The sequence below is a fragment of the Palaemon carinicauda genome, chromosome 30 (genome assembly GCF_036898095.1).
Source record: "Palaemon carinicauda isolate YSFRI2023 chromosome 30, ASM3689809v2, whole genome shotgun sequence".
Classification (NCBI taxonomy): Eukaryota; Metazoa; Arthropoda; class Malacostraca; order Decapoda; family Palaemonidae; genus Palaemon; species Palaemon carinicauda.
This window is the reverse complement of record NC_090754.1, coordinates 97,878,648-97,892,706: the sequence shown is the minus strand read 5'-3', so window position 1 is coordinate 97,892,706 and position 14,059 is coordinate 97,878,648. Positions and strand designations below refer to the sequence as shown.

Below are 14,059 nucleotides of genomic sequence, written 5' to 3'. Positions count from 1 at the left end.
CCGACCTTACTACGATCACTTCTCAAGCCGTGGTCGAAGGTCAAGAGCCTAACGAGGACCGTTCCCTTACAACCATCTCCCCACCGGTGACGATCCACACGGATGCCTCGACGGAAGGATGGGGCGGTCACTCCCATCACAGGAAAGCCCAAGGAACCTGGTCATCCCTGTTCAAGACCTTTCACATCAATATTCTGGAGGCCATAGCAGTCCTCTTGACGCTGAAGAAACTATCCCCTCACAGATCAGCCCACATCAGGCTGGTCTTGGACAGCGAAGTGATAGTGAGATGTCTGAACCGACAAGGCTCGAGATCGCCCCACATCAACCATGTGATGTTAGCCATCTTTCGTTTAGCGAAAAAGAAGAGATGGCCCTTATCGGCAGTTCACCTACAAGGGTTCCGCAATGTGACGGCGGACGCTCTATCCAGGCTAAAGCCTATAGATTCAGAATGGTCCCTAGACGCAGACTCTGCAGATCGACCTCTTCGCGACGAGCAACAACAAGAAACTACCTCGATATGTAGCCCCATACGAGGACCCTCTGGCAGAAGCGACGGACGCCATGTCCATCGATTGGAACAGATGGACCCGGATCTACCTGTTCCCTCCAACGAATCTCCTGCTGAAAGTCCTCAACAAACTGCAATCCTTCAAGGGAACTGCAGCAGTAGTGGTCCCCAAGTGGCCCAAGAGCAATTGGTTCCCTCTGATGATGGAACCGAAACTGAGGCTGGTCCCTCTACCGAACCCAGCTCTATCCCAATTGGTTCAGAAGTCGACTGTCTTCGCTTTATCACAGAGAACCCAAAACCTTCATCTCATGATTTTCTCACCTTAGCAGTCAAGAAAAGATTTGGGATCTCGAAAGGCAGTATAGACTTCCTAGAAGAATACAAGTCAAAGTCAACCAGAAGACAATATGAATTGTCTTGGAAAAAGTGGGCTGCTTTTGTTAAAGCAAAAACACCAAAAGAAATCTCAATAGACTTCTGCCTGCCCTTCTTCATCCACCTTCACGAGCAAGGCTTGGCTGCCACCACGATAACTACGTGTAAGTCAGCTTTGACTTGACCTCTTCTATATGCCTTCCAGGTGGACCTGGTGAACAAAATCTTCAACAAGATTCCTAAGGCATGCGCTAGACTTAGACCAGCAGCCCCTCCGAAGCCCATTTCATGGTCTGTGGCTAAAGTCTTACACTATGCTTCAACCTTGAACAATGAAGATTGTTCCCTCAAGGATCTAACACAAAAAGTGATATTCCTGTTTGCTATAGCCTTAGAGGCTAGAGTTAGTGAAATAGTAGCCCTATCTAGAGAAGAGGGCCATATTCAGTTCACAGAAGTGGGAGAACTGAATCTCATTCCTGATCCTACTTTCCTCGCCAAAAACGAGCTACCCACCAATAGGTGGGGTCCCTGGAGAATCTGCCCTCTGAAGGAAGATGTCTCTCTATGTCCAGTAGAGTGTCTAAAGGTCTATCTTCGTAGAACGTCAGACTTCGAGGGAGGACAGCTCTTCAAAGGCGAAACCTCAGGATCAAACTTATCCCTAAAACAACTGAGGGCGAAACTCACCTACTTCGTTCGCAGAGCGGATCCTGATAGTACACCCGCAGGTCATGACCCGAGAAAAATTGTTTCCTCACTGAACTTTTTTCAGTACAGTATATGGACTTTGAGTGTCTTCACTCATACACTGGTTGGAAATCCTCCAGGGTGTTTTATAAACATTATGCGAAGCAAGTGCATGCTTTGAAACATTATGTGGTGGCGGCAGGTAGTGTGGTGAAACCTGTCGTCTAGTGCTGCGATGAACAGTGAATTGATTGAGACTTTTCAATTCGGGTGAAAGGGTGTTGACACCTTCCAGTGCAATACCCTTTTATTGAGAGTCACCTTGGTGACACTAGGACTGTTCTTTTCAGGTGTAGAATTATACCAATGACACTAGTGCCATGTTTACACTTGTACACAGTGTTGATAGTTATCCAACAATTACTGTAAAATTATCTTAAAAATTTTTCAACTGATTCTGAGTGGCCACTAATCTTTTCTTCCCTTTCAGGTAGAAAACATTTTTATCTGTATATGTTGAATGTATAATTCTATTACAAATTCTATTACACCTTCTGTTCCATTTGATTATCGATTTAAAAAATGGTGAAAGTGTAATTGCGTCTTATTTCGCCCCACATGTAGCTAAATAAACTTAGCCGGAGTCCTTTTACTTATTTTCCTAAGTAAAGTTCATACTTAAGGTACTCAATCATATGAACAAAAAGATCTGAATGATATTTATATTTGTTCTTATATGAATACAAACCTTGTGCTTCTATCGTAAAGTACGACATTTCCCTCCAGGGGGCAGGAAGCCCTAACATTGTTCCATGCTTAGTGGTAATGACGTATAACGTTATCGTCATTTATTTCAGCAGTCTGGATGACCATATAGAAGCTGACCCAAGGTTGAGGCACTTATACAAACCCACAGATACAGTACTTTCACATAATTCTCTGGTAAGCTTCCATCAGGACGACATGGCTTGAGCCCAAAAAATGGATTTCGAAGCAAAGCGAAACATCCATTTTTGAGTGAGATGGCCATATCCTCCTGATGGACCCACCCTCCTTTTCTAAGAAAAGGATTATGTAATAATCCCCTCCCAAAACTACTATAACTGTAGCACCATGCTACAAGGAATGATCCACCATTTTGGGTCCTGTAATAGTAGGGGAGGAAGGGTAACCTTGATAACGGCTCCCCTTCGATTTCGCCACTCTTGCCCATCAGAGCGAAAACTCTATTCGGGGTGAAGATTGCCATGTGTCGTATCAAGATATACGTCCCCTGATATTATGTGATATCCTTAAGGAAAATTTTAAGGATACTCGCACCAGGAGTTAGAATTCTGGAGACCTATGGTCAATTCTCTGGGAGTATCACTGTAGCCAAATATCCCTTAGAAAGCTGTCTATAGGAAGCTTCCATCAGAATGACATGGCCATCTCACCCAAAAATAGATTTTTCGCTTTGCTTCAAAATCCATTTTGTCAAATTAGTATATGTACTGCCAAAGCAAATACTGTTCTTTTCAAATTAGTATATGTACTGCCAAAGCAAATACTGTGCTCTTAAAAGCATGTTAGCTCTGAATACTGGCAAAGGAGGTAAGATCCTCTTTTGTGGATATTCTTTTCGTAAAAAGAGAACGTAAAATTTTACAATATTAACCAAATTAGTCCTAGTTACTAAGCCATTTCTAGATGTGCACCAATCAAAGGGAACATTCCATTGACTTTGATAAGCATATTAGTAGACTGCCCACTCTCTTTGCAGCAAATTAGGGGCACACAGGATCATCCTGTTCCTTGATACAGAATAATCCCAACTTTTCTTGATATGAACTAGTTTACCACCTGTCAAATCACAACAAACTGGTGAAAAGAGTACCAATTCTATTCAACCAAGCATTTCTCATGTCTTGAGACTGCAAAAATGCCTACATTTTGGTTGTTGCCACAAACTCCAAACCCCTAAAAATACTTCCGGTGTGAAGGATCCATTGTTATTGTTGATTAAACATATCCTTCAGAGAGAGCAAGTGAGAGATAAGGGTAGTTAATGCAATGATTGCTTGTAGTCAGTGAAATAGTGGGTATAATTGAATTTTTGTTGGTTTACTTTTTTATTTATATAGTTGAAGACAGCAGTAAGTCTTGAGCAATTGCTTTTTTTATTCTGACTTATTCTGAGAAGTATTATTTTGAATGTTGGATTTATTTACAATAAGATTGTAAGTGACATTATTAATAATCAGTAAGAATTAGTTTATCTCGGCTTGGTGTGGTTTTAATTAATTAATTAATTGATCATATTTACTTTGATCATAAGTATGATAGGTTTAGTTAGTTGTTCATGTTTTTCTTCTATTTTTATTTCTCCTTTGAAATCTTCTTTCCTGATCATCAGCAACTGACTTCCATTTACCTCCTGTTAGTAAATGCTGATTGAATATTGATGGCCCTGTTTGTATAAAGAGTTTGAACAGACTGTTCTTGGAGGATAATGATGTGACTGTTGAGGATCCGGCCTGGAAAAGAATTTTAATGATCCTGTAAAGATTGATGATGATGATAAAGATGGTAATGACATAGAATTGGCCCAGAGACAATGTGGCATTGAATACTATATTCTAAAACTTACTGGAGGGTTCATGTCATCCCTCAGAACTGTACCGTTAGACTTCTATGAGTGTGTGTGCGTGTGTCAAAACATCAGCAGTAATGAAAGCCCTTCAAAAACAAGGAATAGAAAAATCTTATGTTAGAACACTTAAAGATATCTATACAGAAAGTAGAGCAAACCTAAAACTACATAAAATAGTGAGAAAATTCTGATTGAGAATGGAGTTCGACAGGGAGACCCCATCTCTCCTAAATTATTCACAGCATGCCTAGAAGAAGGTTTTAACCAATTTGAATTGGGAAAAAATGTAGGAATTAATATCAATGGGGGAATATCTCAACTACTTAAGATTTGCAGATGACTTAGTTGTGTTAAGCGGATTGTCTGCTATGGTGTTTTTACATAACTTTCAGAAATCGAAAATCATTTTTAAGGTTTCTATGTAGGCGGAAACATATCGTACATGCTCTCCAGAAGTTTCAGCCAATTATTTTTACAAATAATGAAGATAAAGCGGTCTTTAAATGATGACATCATCTTTACTGCGTCGTCTGCATGACTGAGTTTGACTGAATCGTCTTTACGTGTTTATTTTTGCATTTATATACAAATTTTTTCACATATTTCAAAAGAGGGTACACAAATACAAACTAAGAACTACAAGAAGAACAGCTAGAGTTTCCAAAGACGTATAGAAGTTGCGTTGCATGTGTGTTTGTTTACTTGCATTTCGTATGTACATTGTGTTTTCAAGACATCTTTGTGAACTTTATAGCAAGGCCAATGTTACCTAAGGTCAGAGAAAGAACAAAAAGTAAGCAAACAGCAACAAAAAAGAACCAAAGAGAGGAAAAAATGAAAAAAAATGCAAAACTGACACATTTAACTAAAACTCTGGCAACAATGAGAGGCCACTGGCAACTCATGACATCCTTACACCAAGTGTATTAGTAAACTTAGGGTTTAAATGCCTCGTTTAGGGAGCCTTCATGTAGGAATAAACAATAAAAGTATAAAGTAAGGTTATCATAATAATGTTATCTAGATTTTTTAAGAAAAAAAAAATTCATAGCAAATCTTTGGGAGCTCATAACTCAAAAACATACTTATTCATACTTAGGAACATTTTTCTCACTTAGCTATTGTTCGATTTTAGAGAAAAAGATTTTAGTAAATTAGATTCAAAGATGTGGCTTTTGTTTTTACATCCCGCCACAACGGAAGAAGATATCATTTAATAGGAAGAACCTGGTTCTTTCTTTCACCAACCTGCTAGGATGTTTGATCTTCTTGGTGTAACCTGAAGAGGAAGGTTATACCCTAAAATTCTTCCAAATTAAATAAGGCACTCATTCTGTTTCTCTAAATTATTGCTATGGCTTAAAAGCTTTTGAGTTTGTCTGTGAACCAGGCTGTGAGAAAATCACTGCTGCATTTTAAACTTTTACTATTAAAAACAAATAGCAATGTATCAAGTGAAATTTTATGATTGACTAAATTTGTCCACCATAAACTACTACACATAAGCAAATTGACTTTTTATTCTCCTGATTCTCTTTTGCTTACCCTCAAAGTAGAGTTAAGTATTCAGAACCAGGTAAAGAAATAAAGTTTTATAAACTGCTTGAAGAGAGAAAAGTTCTCTAAAGTAAACAAAAACAATAAGAAACTTTCCTTGCAATTGAGCTAATAATTAGGGTATAATAATTTATAATATTACAAAACTATTGAGGATAAGGAGTCTTGATGACATCTAGAGACTACATAGAATAATCAATGTAACCTAAGTAACTTCTTTGGATAATTTTTGCCAACTCTGTTCCTTGATGTAAGCTATCGATACTAAATGTTCATGAAAAGTAAACATAGTAAATTTTGCAAACCTACATGAACTGGGCTCACTTTCAAACAAATTATAATTGAATCAACAAAACATACAGAAGTTTATTAATAAAAACTTGATAGAAATTCTCCTTATCTACCAAAACCATAAAAGATTCTTATCGTTATATGGTTATCAAGAGGCTAATCATTGAATGCCTATTTCTGTAGTATCAGTCAGATTTTCTAGTTGACCAACGGAGGATCGAAGGTCTGAGCAGGAAATTATAATCAACCACAGGGGAAACACTCATTTCATTGTAGAGTTATTCCAAATAACCTCCATTAAAGTAATAATCAAATAGTTAACAAGTGGTTGAAAATTAGTCCCTTGTGAATACCTAATATTGTACTTTAGTTCTCGGCTACTTGAACTTTAAAACCAGTCTTTGATAGAGGATGTGTTACTTTGTTTGAACATGCATAAAAAAGAAAATCTATGGATAGTAATGGATAACCATTGCTTATTCAAAGTAAGAGACTGGTAGTGTAGATATGGACAAGCATTACTTCGAGTTACCATTAGTCACAAGATGTCGTCTTAATGGACAGGAAGAACGGAATAGTTTCAAGTTTTTTGGGAGTAACATCACTGTGGAGTTGGCTTCGGGGACAAAGCAATATGAACCTCAGGGGAGATTCATAGCAAAATATTCACTATAGTAATCAATCCAGTTTCATTTTACCATTTCAAGTTACAGATTACATGTTCTGGGATGGGAAAATGTTTTGACAACACAAATCTTACACATCAATAACATTTATTAAAAATTGCAAGGCAAGGGACTTATTCATCTTTTAAAATTAGGCTATATTGTACAGATACTTGTGTACTTACACCAAAAGCAGAAAATCCAAAGATGAGTACAAAGAAGTTAAAGAAGTCACAGAAAAACATGTAGGCATATACGTCCACTGACACCTGAGAGTCCTGGTGTAGAAGGCCATTCAAAAAATTACGGACCTTGTTTACCAGTCGATGAGCACTGAAATACAAAAAACATTTTGATAAAATCTATTATACTCACTTGATGCTTAAATTGCTTTTTCTCTGGAAGCTCAGTTTATTGGCATTTACCCCTAATTTGAAAAAAGTAACTTTTTCTTTTCTTTTAATAGACACTTGCCTCTGGTAAAGTAATAAAGATACTAGCAGATAACTATAACTATAATGCACTAGAGGCCCTATGTCTTCTCACTCTTGAAGTAAAAAAAACTAACTGAGGGAGAAAGGTGAGCATGTATATGAACATGAGATGACTAAAGAAATAGCAAATTGTATTACTAAAATTCTGTTTGTCTTTTAACCTTCCCTGATGTTCATATTGCTGACTCCAACACTTTGATGAAGGCTGGATGCCAGTGAAGGAAAGAGATAGGTCATTCAGAGAATTAAAATAGTATACAATAATAAAAGGTATCGACTCACTTGGTCTAGATTATTGGTAATAAACCATCTCAAAATACATTTTGAAATATGAGACGCCAAATTATATCTCTAAAAGATATTTGAAATATGGACCATTAATTGCCCATTTGCAAAACTCCAACACCATGTAACTAAAACAACAATTTCCAAAGAATAAGAACTTTATAAGTTAAATAAACTCCAAAAATGTATTAGGTCATATCAACAATATTACTATTGGACCCAGAACCCAGCAATCTAGGTAAGCAAACCAGGCTTCAAGATAATATTTAGCAAGACCAACTATATGCCATTGAGCTACCTCTAAAACCCCCAAGATTCCTACAAAAATTAAGAGATGTAGCTGCTCTTCTAATATCATGATCCTTACCTTTCAAGGTTATTATCAAATACACATTCAATTCTTAACATTTAACTAGAAATGACATTGCAATTTTGGAGAGGACATTTTGGAACTTTAATACCACAAGTCGAATTATGGGCATTACCTATAATGTTCTTAGTTTTGTGCAAATAATACTGAAAAGCTCTTACCAGACAAAGAAATCTATTTTCTGATGAAATTCTTCTATCCATTTCCAAAGAGGTAATGTGAAAATTGTTTAGCAATACTCTTGGTTTTAAACTCCTTTTTTACTCTAAAAGAAGGCATGAGATAAACTCTTATATTCCTCAACGCCTATCTTAATATACAAGGTATTTAGCTGAAATCGATGCCAATACAAAGTGTTTTAGCTGTGAGATCTTCAAGTAAAGTTCAAAAGTCAAACCGTTTAAATACTGTAATGTACGAGTAAAACCAAATCCAAAAAAAAAAAAAAAAAAAAAAAAAATAGACATGACTACTAAAAGCCTTTCAATTCTGAAAGCCAACCATAATACCTGAACCAGACATATCTAATCCCAGATGCTTGGGTTCAGAATTAAGCATGGATCAATATCCTTTAATGGCTAAAAATTAGTGTTTCTTTTCATAAAAAAAGCAGCATAAAAATTCAACTATTGTCCAAGGCAGTTCTAGTCATTGATACATGCCTAGATTTACACCAATCAAAATAAACATTCTATTGATCCAGATTATTAGTATACTGTCTTTTAGAACCTAATGATAGACAATTTCAGAGAGTTACAAAAACTCTTAGTTTTTGTGAATACTGTGGATAATCTCCATGTGGTTAGTTATCCCTTTTACCCCCAAGGTAAGGTTAAATTTCGAGCACATTTTGCTATATATATTTTTTTTTAAATTGCTCTAACAGCCTTAATTTTTGTCATAGAGAGGTCAGGTTGGTCTCATTCTTTTGGAAAGTGCCTGAAGTTTCTCATAAAGTTATCAAAAATATGCAAAAACATGTAAATAACAGTGTTTTGCAAGAACGTACCGGTACGTCCTTTGGGGGGTGAAAGGGGTTATACCATGGATGGGTTACAAATCCCTTTGAATTTGATTGTATGACTGGTCTTTTATACAGCATCCTTCTTGGACACTCCAGCAACAGGGGCCATAGATCTGTGAACTGTTCCATTTGTGGCCAGAATGGAGATATTAGTCATCCTGCAGTTTGCATAGATCTTGAACATGTTTATCACTGGCCGAAGCATGAAAACAGTTGAATTGAATAACGTTCCATATTTGCATTGTCTTGTAACAGGGCAGTTACCTTCCAAGATAAGGGATCTAGAGTTACATGGCAGACAGGTCTACATTCAGGCAACCCCCACCATTTTTAGATGTACTGTGCTGATGAATGTAAAGCCTTTTTTTTTAAGAAGAACCTGACTCTTTCTCTGCTTGGATGATCTGCTAAGACATCTTATTTTCAAGGAATAAACTAATTAAGATGGCTCATCCCTCTCAAATTTATCCAAGTTAACATTTCCTCTATCCAGTACAGGGAGGGTGACCTTGTACCCAATGGTTCTAGATGTAGACTATTGTTGTCATATTATCTGAAAACAATGCCACAATCTTCCCTACCACCAGTGGTTTCTGGTCCTGAAGAGATCGAATATTGCTAGCTCTCAGTAACTGAGCCCTTGAACTTATGGCATCCTGTTTTTCCAACTATGGTTGTAGCTTACTAAGTAAAAATAATAATAATTTGCAGAGCTGACTCCTGTGAGGTCCATTTCCCTGACAGATGTAAATGATATAGAGTTACATCTTGTTCTTACTGTGAAGCGACTGCCAGCAGAAAAAAAATTGAGGATTTTCATATACTGTACAAAGAAACGGTTAGAGATAACCACTCGCGATCGTCACTCCAACTCAGCAGCTGAAGTTTTTTTTTTCATCCCAGGATTGACATAGTGTCTAGACCGACTATTCTGTTTAAATTTAGATTGAGATGAAATTGGAAAACCCTTCTCTTTAGATTTACCATAGAAATTAATTTCTTAAAGGCGGCCAGGGTCCCTAGCAGCCTCCTCCACAGCTGAACCAATTTAAGCTTCAGCATTTTGAAGCTTTGCAATAAATGACGAAACGGCCGATTCCATTTCTCAGACGGAAAACCCCAAATAGGAATTGTTGCTACTATCATTCCCAAATATAGAATCTTCTGATTGATTGGTTGATTTAAAGTTTTCTGGCATTGAATTGGGACATGAGGAGACTTCTTCAAATTGACCAGGATCCCCAACCAATACAATAACAGATGCAACCAAACTTGCTTAACCTAAATCCTTTCCAATGAATTGCTCAAAACTGGCCATTGTCCAGGCATGAAAGATCTCTTAGTCCCAAATACCGTACATACCGATTTCAAGATGAGGGCCATCATTCTGGTGTACACCTGAGGGCCTGTTGAGACCAAAACCGCTACTTTAACTGGTAAACTTTTGACCCGTTAATGAAACGAAGGCATTTCCTAGAACTGATATGAATTGGAATGTGAAAATATGCAACTGAGAGGTGTATTGAAAACATCCAATATCATTTCCCCTTTTATAGAATATGCAAAGAAAAATATTTCAAGACTACTTTGTACTTCATTACCCATAAACAGTAAATTTAATCTAGAACAAGGTTAGGTAATTGATTAGTATTATACAAGTCAAAATGTATTTGAGGTATAGAATGTTTAAAGGCCAATAAGAACCTGAATTACCAGCCTTTCTTTGCATTTTAGATAGCAATTTATCAATTCTGTCCTCAACAAAAGGGGAGAATTGGGGGATTTAGTCTTTGAAGTAGCTATCACTGAAGACTTGTAAGGATAAACACCAACAAAACTTGCCTTAAGCAGCATATTAAGATATTTTTCAGCAATAAGGTTACGTAAAGTTTGAAAGGGAGATATTTCATCACATTTGGGGCTGCCTTCATCTTCCTATACGGAAGGATGAACCAAGACATTACTTACTGGCTTTCCAATTTGTTTACATCTAGGTACAGAGCTGGAGCACAATTGTTTAGTAAGGGACTTTTTTTGGAAGTAGAAGCACTATAGTTCATTTCTTTTAGCGAGTCATATTTGCACTGACTCACAGCGGTGCCCTTTTAGCTTGGAAAAGTTTCCTGATCGCTGATTGGTTGGACAAGATAATTCTAACCAATCAGTGACCAGGAAACTTTTCCGAGCTAAAAGGGCACCGTTGCGAGTCGGTGCAAATATGACTCGCTAAAAGAAATGGACTATAGTGCCTGCATCTATATTTACCCCTGTTGAGTTAACCCGAGATCAGCTACTGGTCGAGCTTGCTAGTGAACGATGTGTACTGCTATCCGAAACATGATGCAATTGACCAAATTTAGCTGTAACTTCATCAGCTACATTAAGTGAATCATACTATATGCCATGCCATCTGTATATGAAATATGACTTGGCTTATGAATGCTTACTAGGTACTTTAGGGAATGGAGGGATATTAGGTTCCAGACTAGAAACTCTAGCATCTGCCTTGCAATCTAGTTGTCTAAAAGTGCAACTAGGATTACAGGAATGGAAGGGTTTGGAAGAAGAGTCTAAAGTAAATGAAGAATTTGAGGCTCTGTGAGAAGATCTCGAATCAGAACCCTTACTGAATGTAACACTACCACTAGACCCAAATTGAGAAGTCAGGTTAGGATTAGCAACTGGGCAGGTAAGGTCAGAATTACCATCTTTAAGTGAAGCCTCACTGGCCTTCTGAGCTTTAACAAAGAAGCTAAAGAAGTTAAGAGCTTTTGATCTATCAGTATAAAAACATGGCTGGTTAAGTGCTATATTAGAATATGGTGCTGGTATGTCATGGTTTTTATCATTGTCTCCCCTCTAAACAACTAGCCCATTCACTGAATCCCCCCCCTCCCCCCCCCCCCCCCGGGAAAAAAGAAAAAGAAAATGTTCCCTTTTGTGCTTGGAACTTTTAATTTGGTTTGCAATCATTGAAACCTATTTCCCATGAGAGAAACAGTAAAGCTTTTGCACTGCTAACAGCAGTTATTTAAATCACTGTACAGTTCACAATACGAGACAGAGAATGCGAATCATGATCACCGAGAAACAACTCGCTTGAACAATCTGCACAATTATTTCAAATAAATCTTGAGGAAGATATGGCAAAATGCACTAAAGCAATAGATTTTCTGACAACCTGGAAGACAAAGTATGTCTAATCAATGCAACACAGAGACTGAAAAGACAAAGGGTCTCGGGCACGTCAGATTTGCTTCTGGCCATTAATCGCTAGTGTGTCTCATTACTTTACTGAATTCGTCTATTGAAATGAAAGTGGGAAATTAAAAAAATTGTAGGGGCAAATGTCAATAAATCAAACTTTCAGAGAAACAATATGAACATCATGGGAGGTTCATAGAAATAATATATATTATTACCAAAATATAAAAATATGCATGATGACCAAAGTCCTTACACCTGGAAATTTTTTAGTGTAAAATTAAAGCTTAATACTGTATTGTACTGTACTATATTTCTTTTATTCAAAACTCCCAGTCTTTTCAGCTTGCCATTTAAAGACAGAAATATTTTGTATGGAGACTAATACTGCCTTGTATGCCCAAATAGATAACTGTCAAGTTTTGCAACCATGGTCAGCCGATAAAAATTATAAAAGGGTGCTGTGCTTATTAAAGAGCTTTAATAAAAATGACCATTTACTAAAATGTATAATACAGGGTATGTTGTGTTTTAAATTCCATGGGTCGAGGTAGTGTATTTTTAGAGTTTATCCTCTAATATCAATCCAGAGTTTGAATAAAAGAGGAGAATGAGCATTGAACTAACGCCCTTGCATTGTTAAAATGACCAATTGTTACTGAAACTTACAAAAGACATCAAGGAGATCTGTTAAAAGCAGTAATGTTTCAAATGGGGATGAAAAGCCATTAAAGTTATTGAGTGATGTTGGGAAATGCTGCCTAGGGCATGGATCACTCATAAGCTCTCTTGTTCTATCACTTTTTATCCACAACAAACAGGTAAATTCTAAAATCTTCATGTTGAACACTTACCCTCCTTTTGCTAACTTTGGCAACTGTTGGATATTCTCTTTTACTTCTTCCATATCAGGTTTCTGGAAGTCCCTAAGCGCTTGCAGGTTACAAGCTGCACATGTTACATGTACAGATTCTGAAGCTTGAGACTGAGATACGTGAGTGCAGTAAGATGTAATGGACAATGGCCTCTGACTAAATGATACTCGAGACCCTTCGGATAAGTGACGTCGATGATGAGGTTTTGATACTAGAGAGGATGAGCGTATGTATGCAGCCCCTCCAGGTACCTACAAAATTGAGAATTATTTAGATAATTTCGAATAATCATAACCAGGAAAACTTCAACATATTCTACAGTATTGGTGAATATTTTATAAGAGTTTTGCCTTTAAAACAAATTTAAATAATATAGTATTTGTTATTAGGTAAAGGTCAGCTATTCTACCAAACTACAGTAACTTGACTATGTAATCCACATAATTATCCCTTAATGTTAACATTAAAAACAATACTGAAAATTGGTATATTGTAATGAAGTGAGAAAACAATGAACTATCCAGACCTGAGACACCAGAGATGATTCACGACTGTGCGTCTGATAAGGTGACCAAGTTCGTCTGTAAGCAATTTCACTGCCCGATCTGTGACGCGAGGGTCTTGATACATCAGAACCTGAACGAGTTGTGACTGATCTTCCATCTTCAGAAAGTTGTCGGTAATGTCTTGGAGTTGAATAAGGTAATGGTTCACTAGCTCTTGATATGAGGGAGTCATCATTAATGTTCAAAAGGAGTGAGCTTTCATCTTCCTGCCAAGTCAAGGAGCTTTCTTTGGTGGTAATGGGCAAAGAACTATCTTTTGTTTGAGAGGGTAAAGAAGTATCTTTTGCATTCGAAATGAGGGACACATCTTTGGTATTAGAAACCATTGAACCCTCTTTTGCATTAGATGCTAAAGAACCATCTTTGATTTCTTTGGAGATAAGTGAACTGTCTTTAGTATCTTTAGAAGATAAAGAGCTCTCACCAGTATCCTTTGAGAGCAGAGATGTATCTTTGGTATAGGATAATATGGAGCCGTCACCTGACTGGGAAAGGTGAGAGCTGTCCTCTTTTG

At 37.1% G+C, this 14,059-nt stretch overlaps 1 protein-coding gene across 1 annotated transcript in view; it reads right to left on the bottom strand.

Annotated features, from left to right (window-relative positions):
- The window catches only part of LOC137623661 (piezo-type mechanosensitive ion channel component 1-like), a 160,429-nt gene that overhangs the window by 128,210 nt on the left and 18,160 nt on the right, over positions 1-14,059 (bottom strand). Inside the window, exons 6-8 of the mRNA XM_068354492.1 lie at positions 13,506-14,059; positions 12,959-13,230; positions 6,913-7,060 (exon numbers count right to left, since the gene is read on the bottom strand). The exon at positions 13,506-14,059 is cut by the window's right edge and continues 182 nt beyond it. Of these exons, the coding sequence (XP_068210593.1) occupies positions 6,913-7,060; positions 12,959-13,230; positions 13,506-14,059 (974 nt within the window). The remainder of the gene's footprint in view (positions 1-6,912; positions 7,061-12,958; positions 13,231-13,505) is intronic.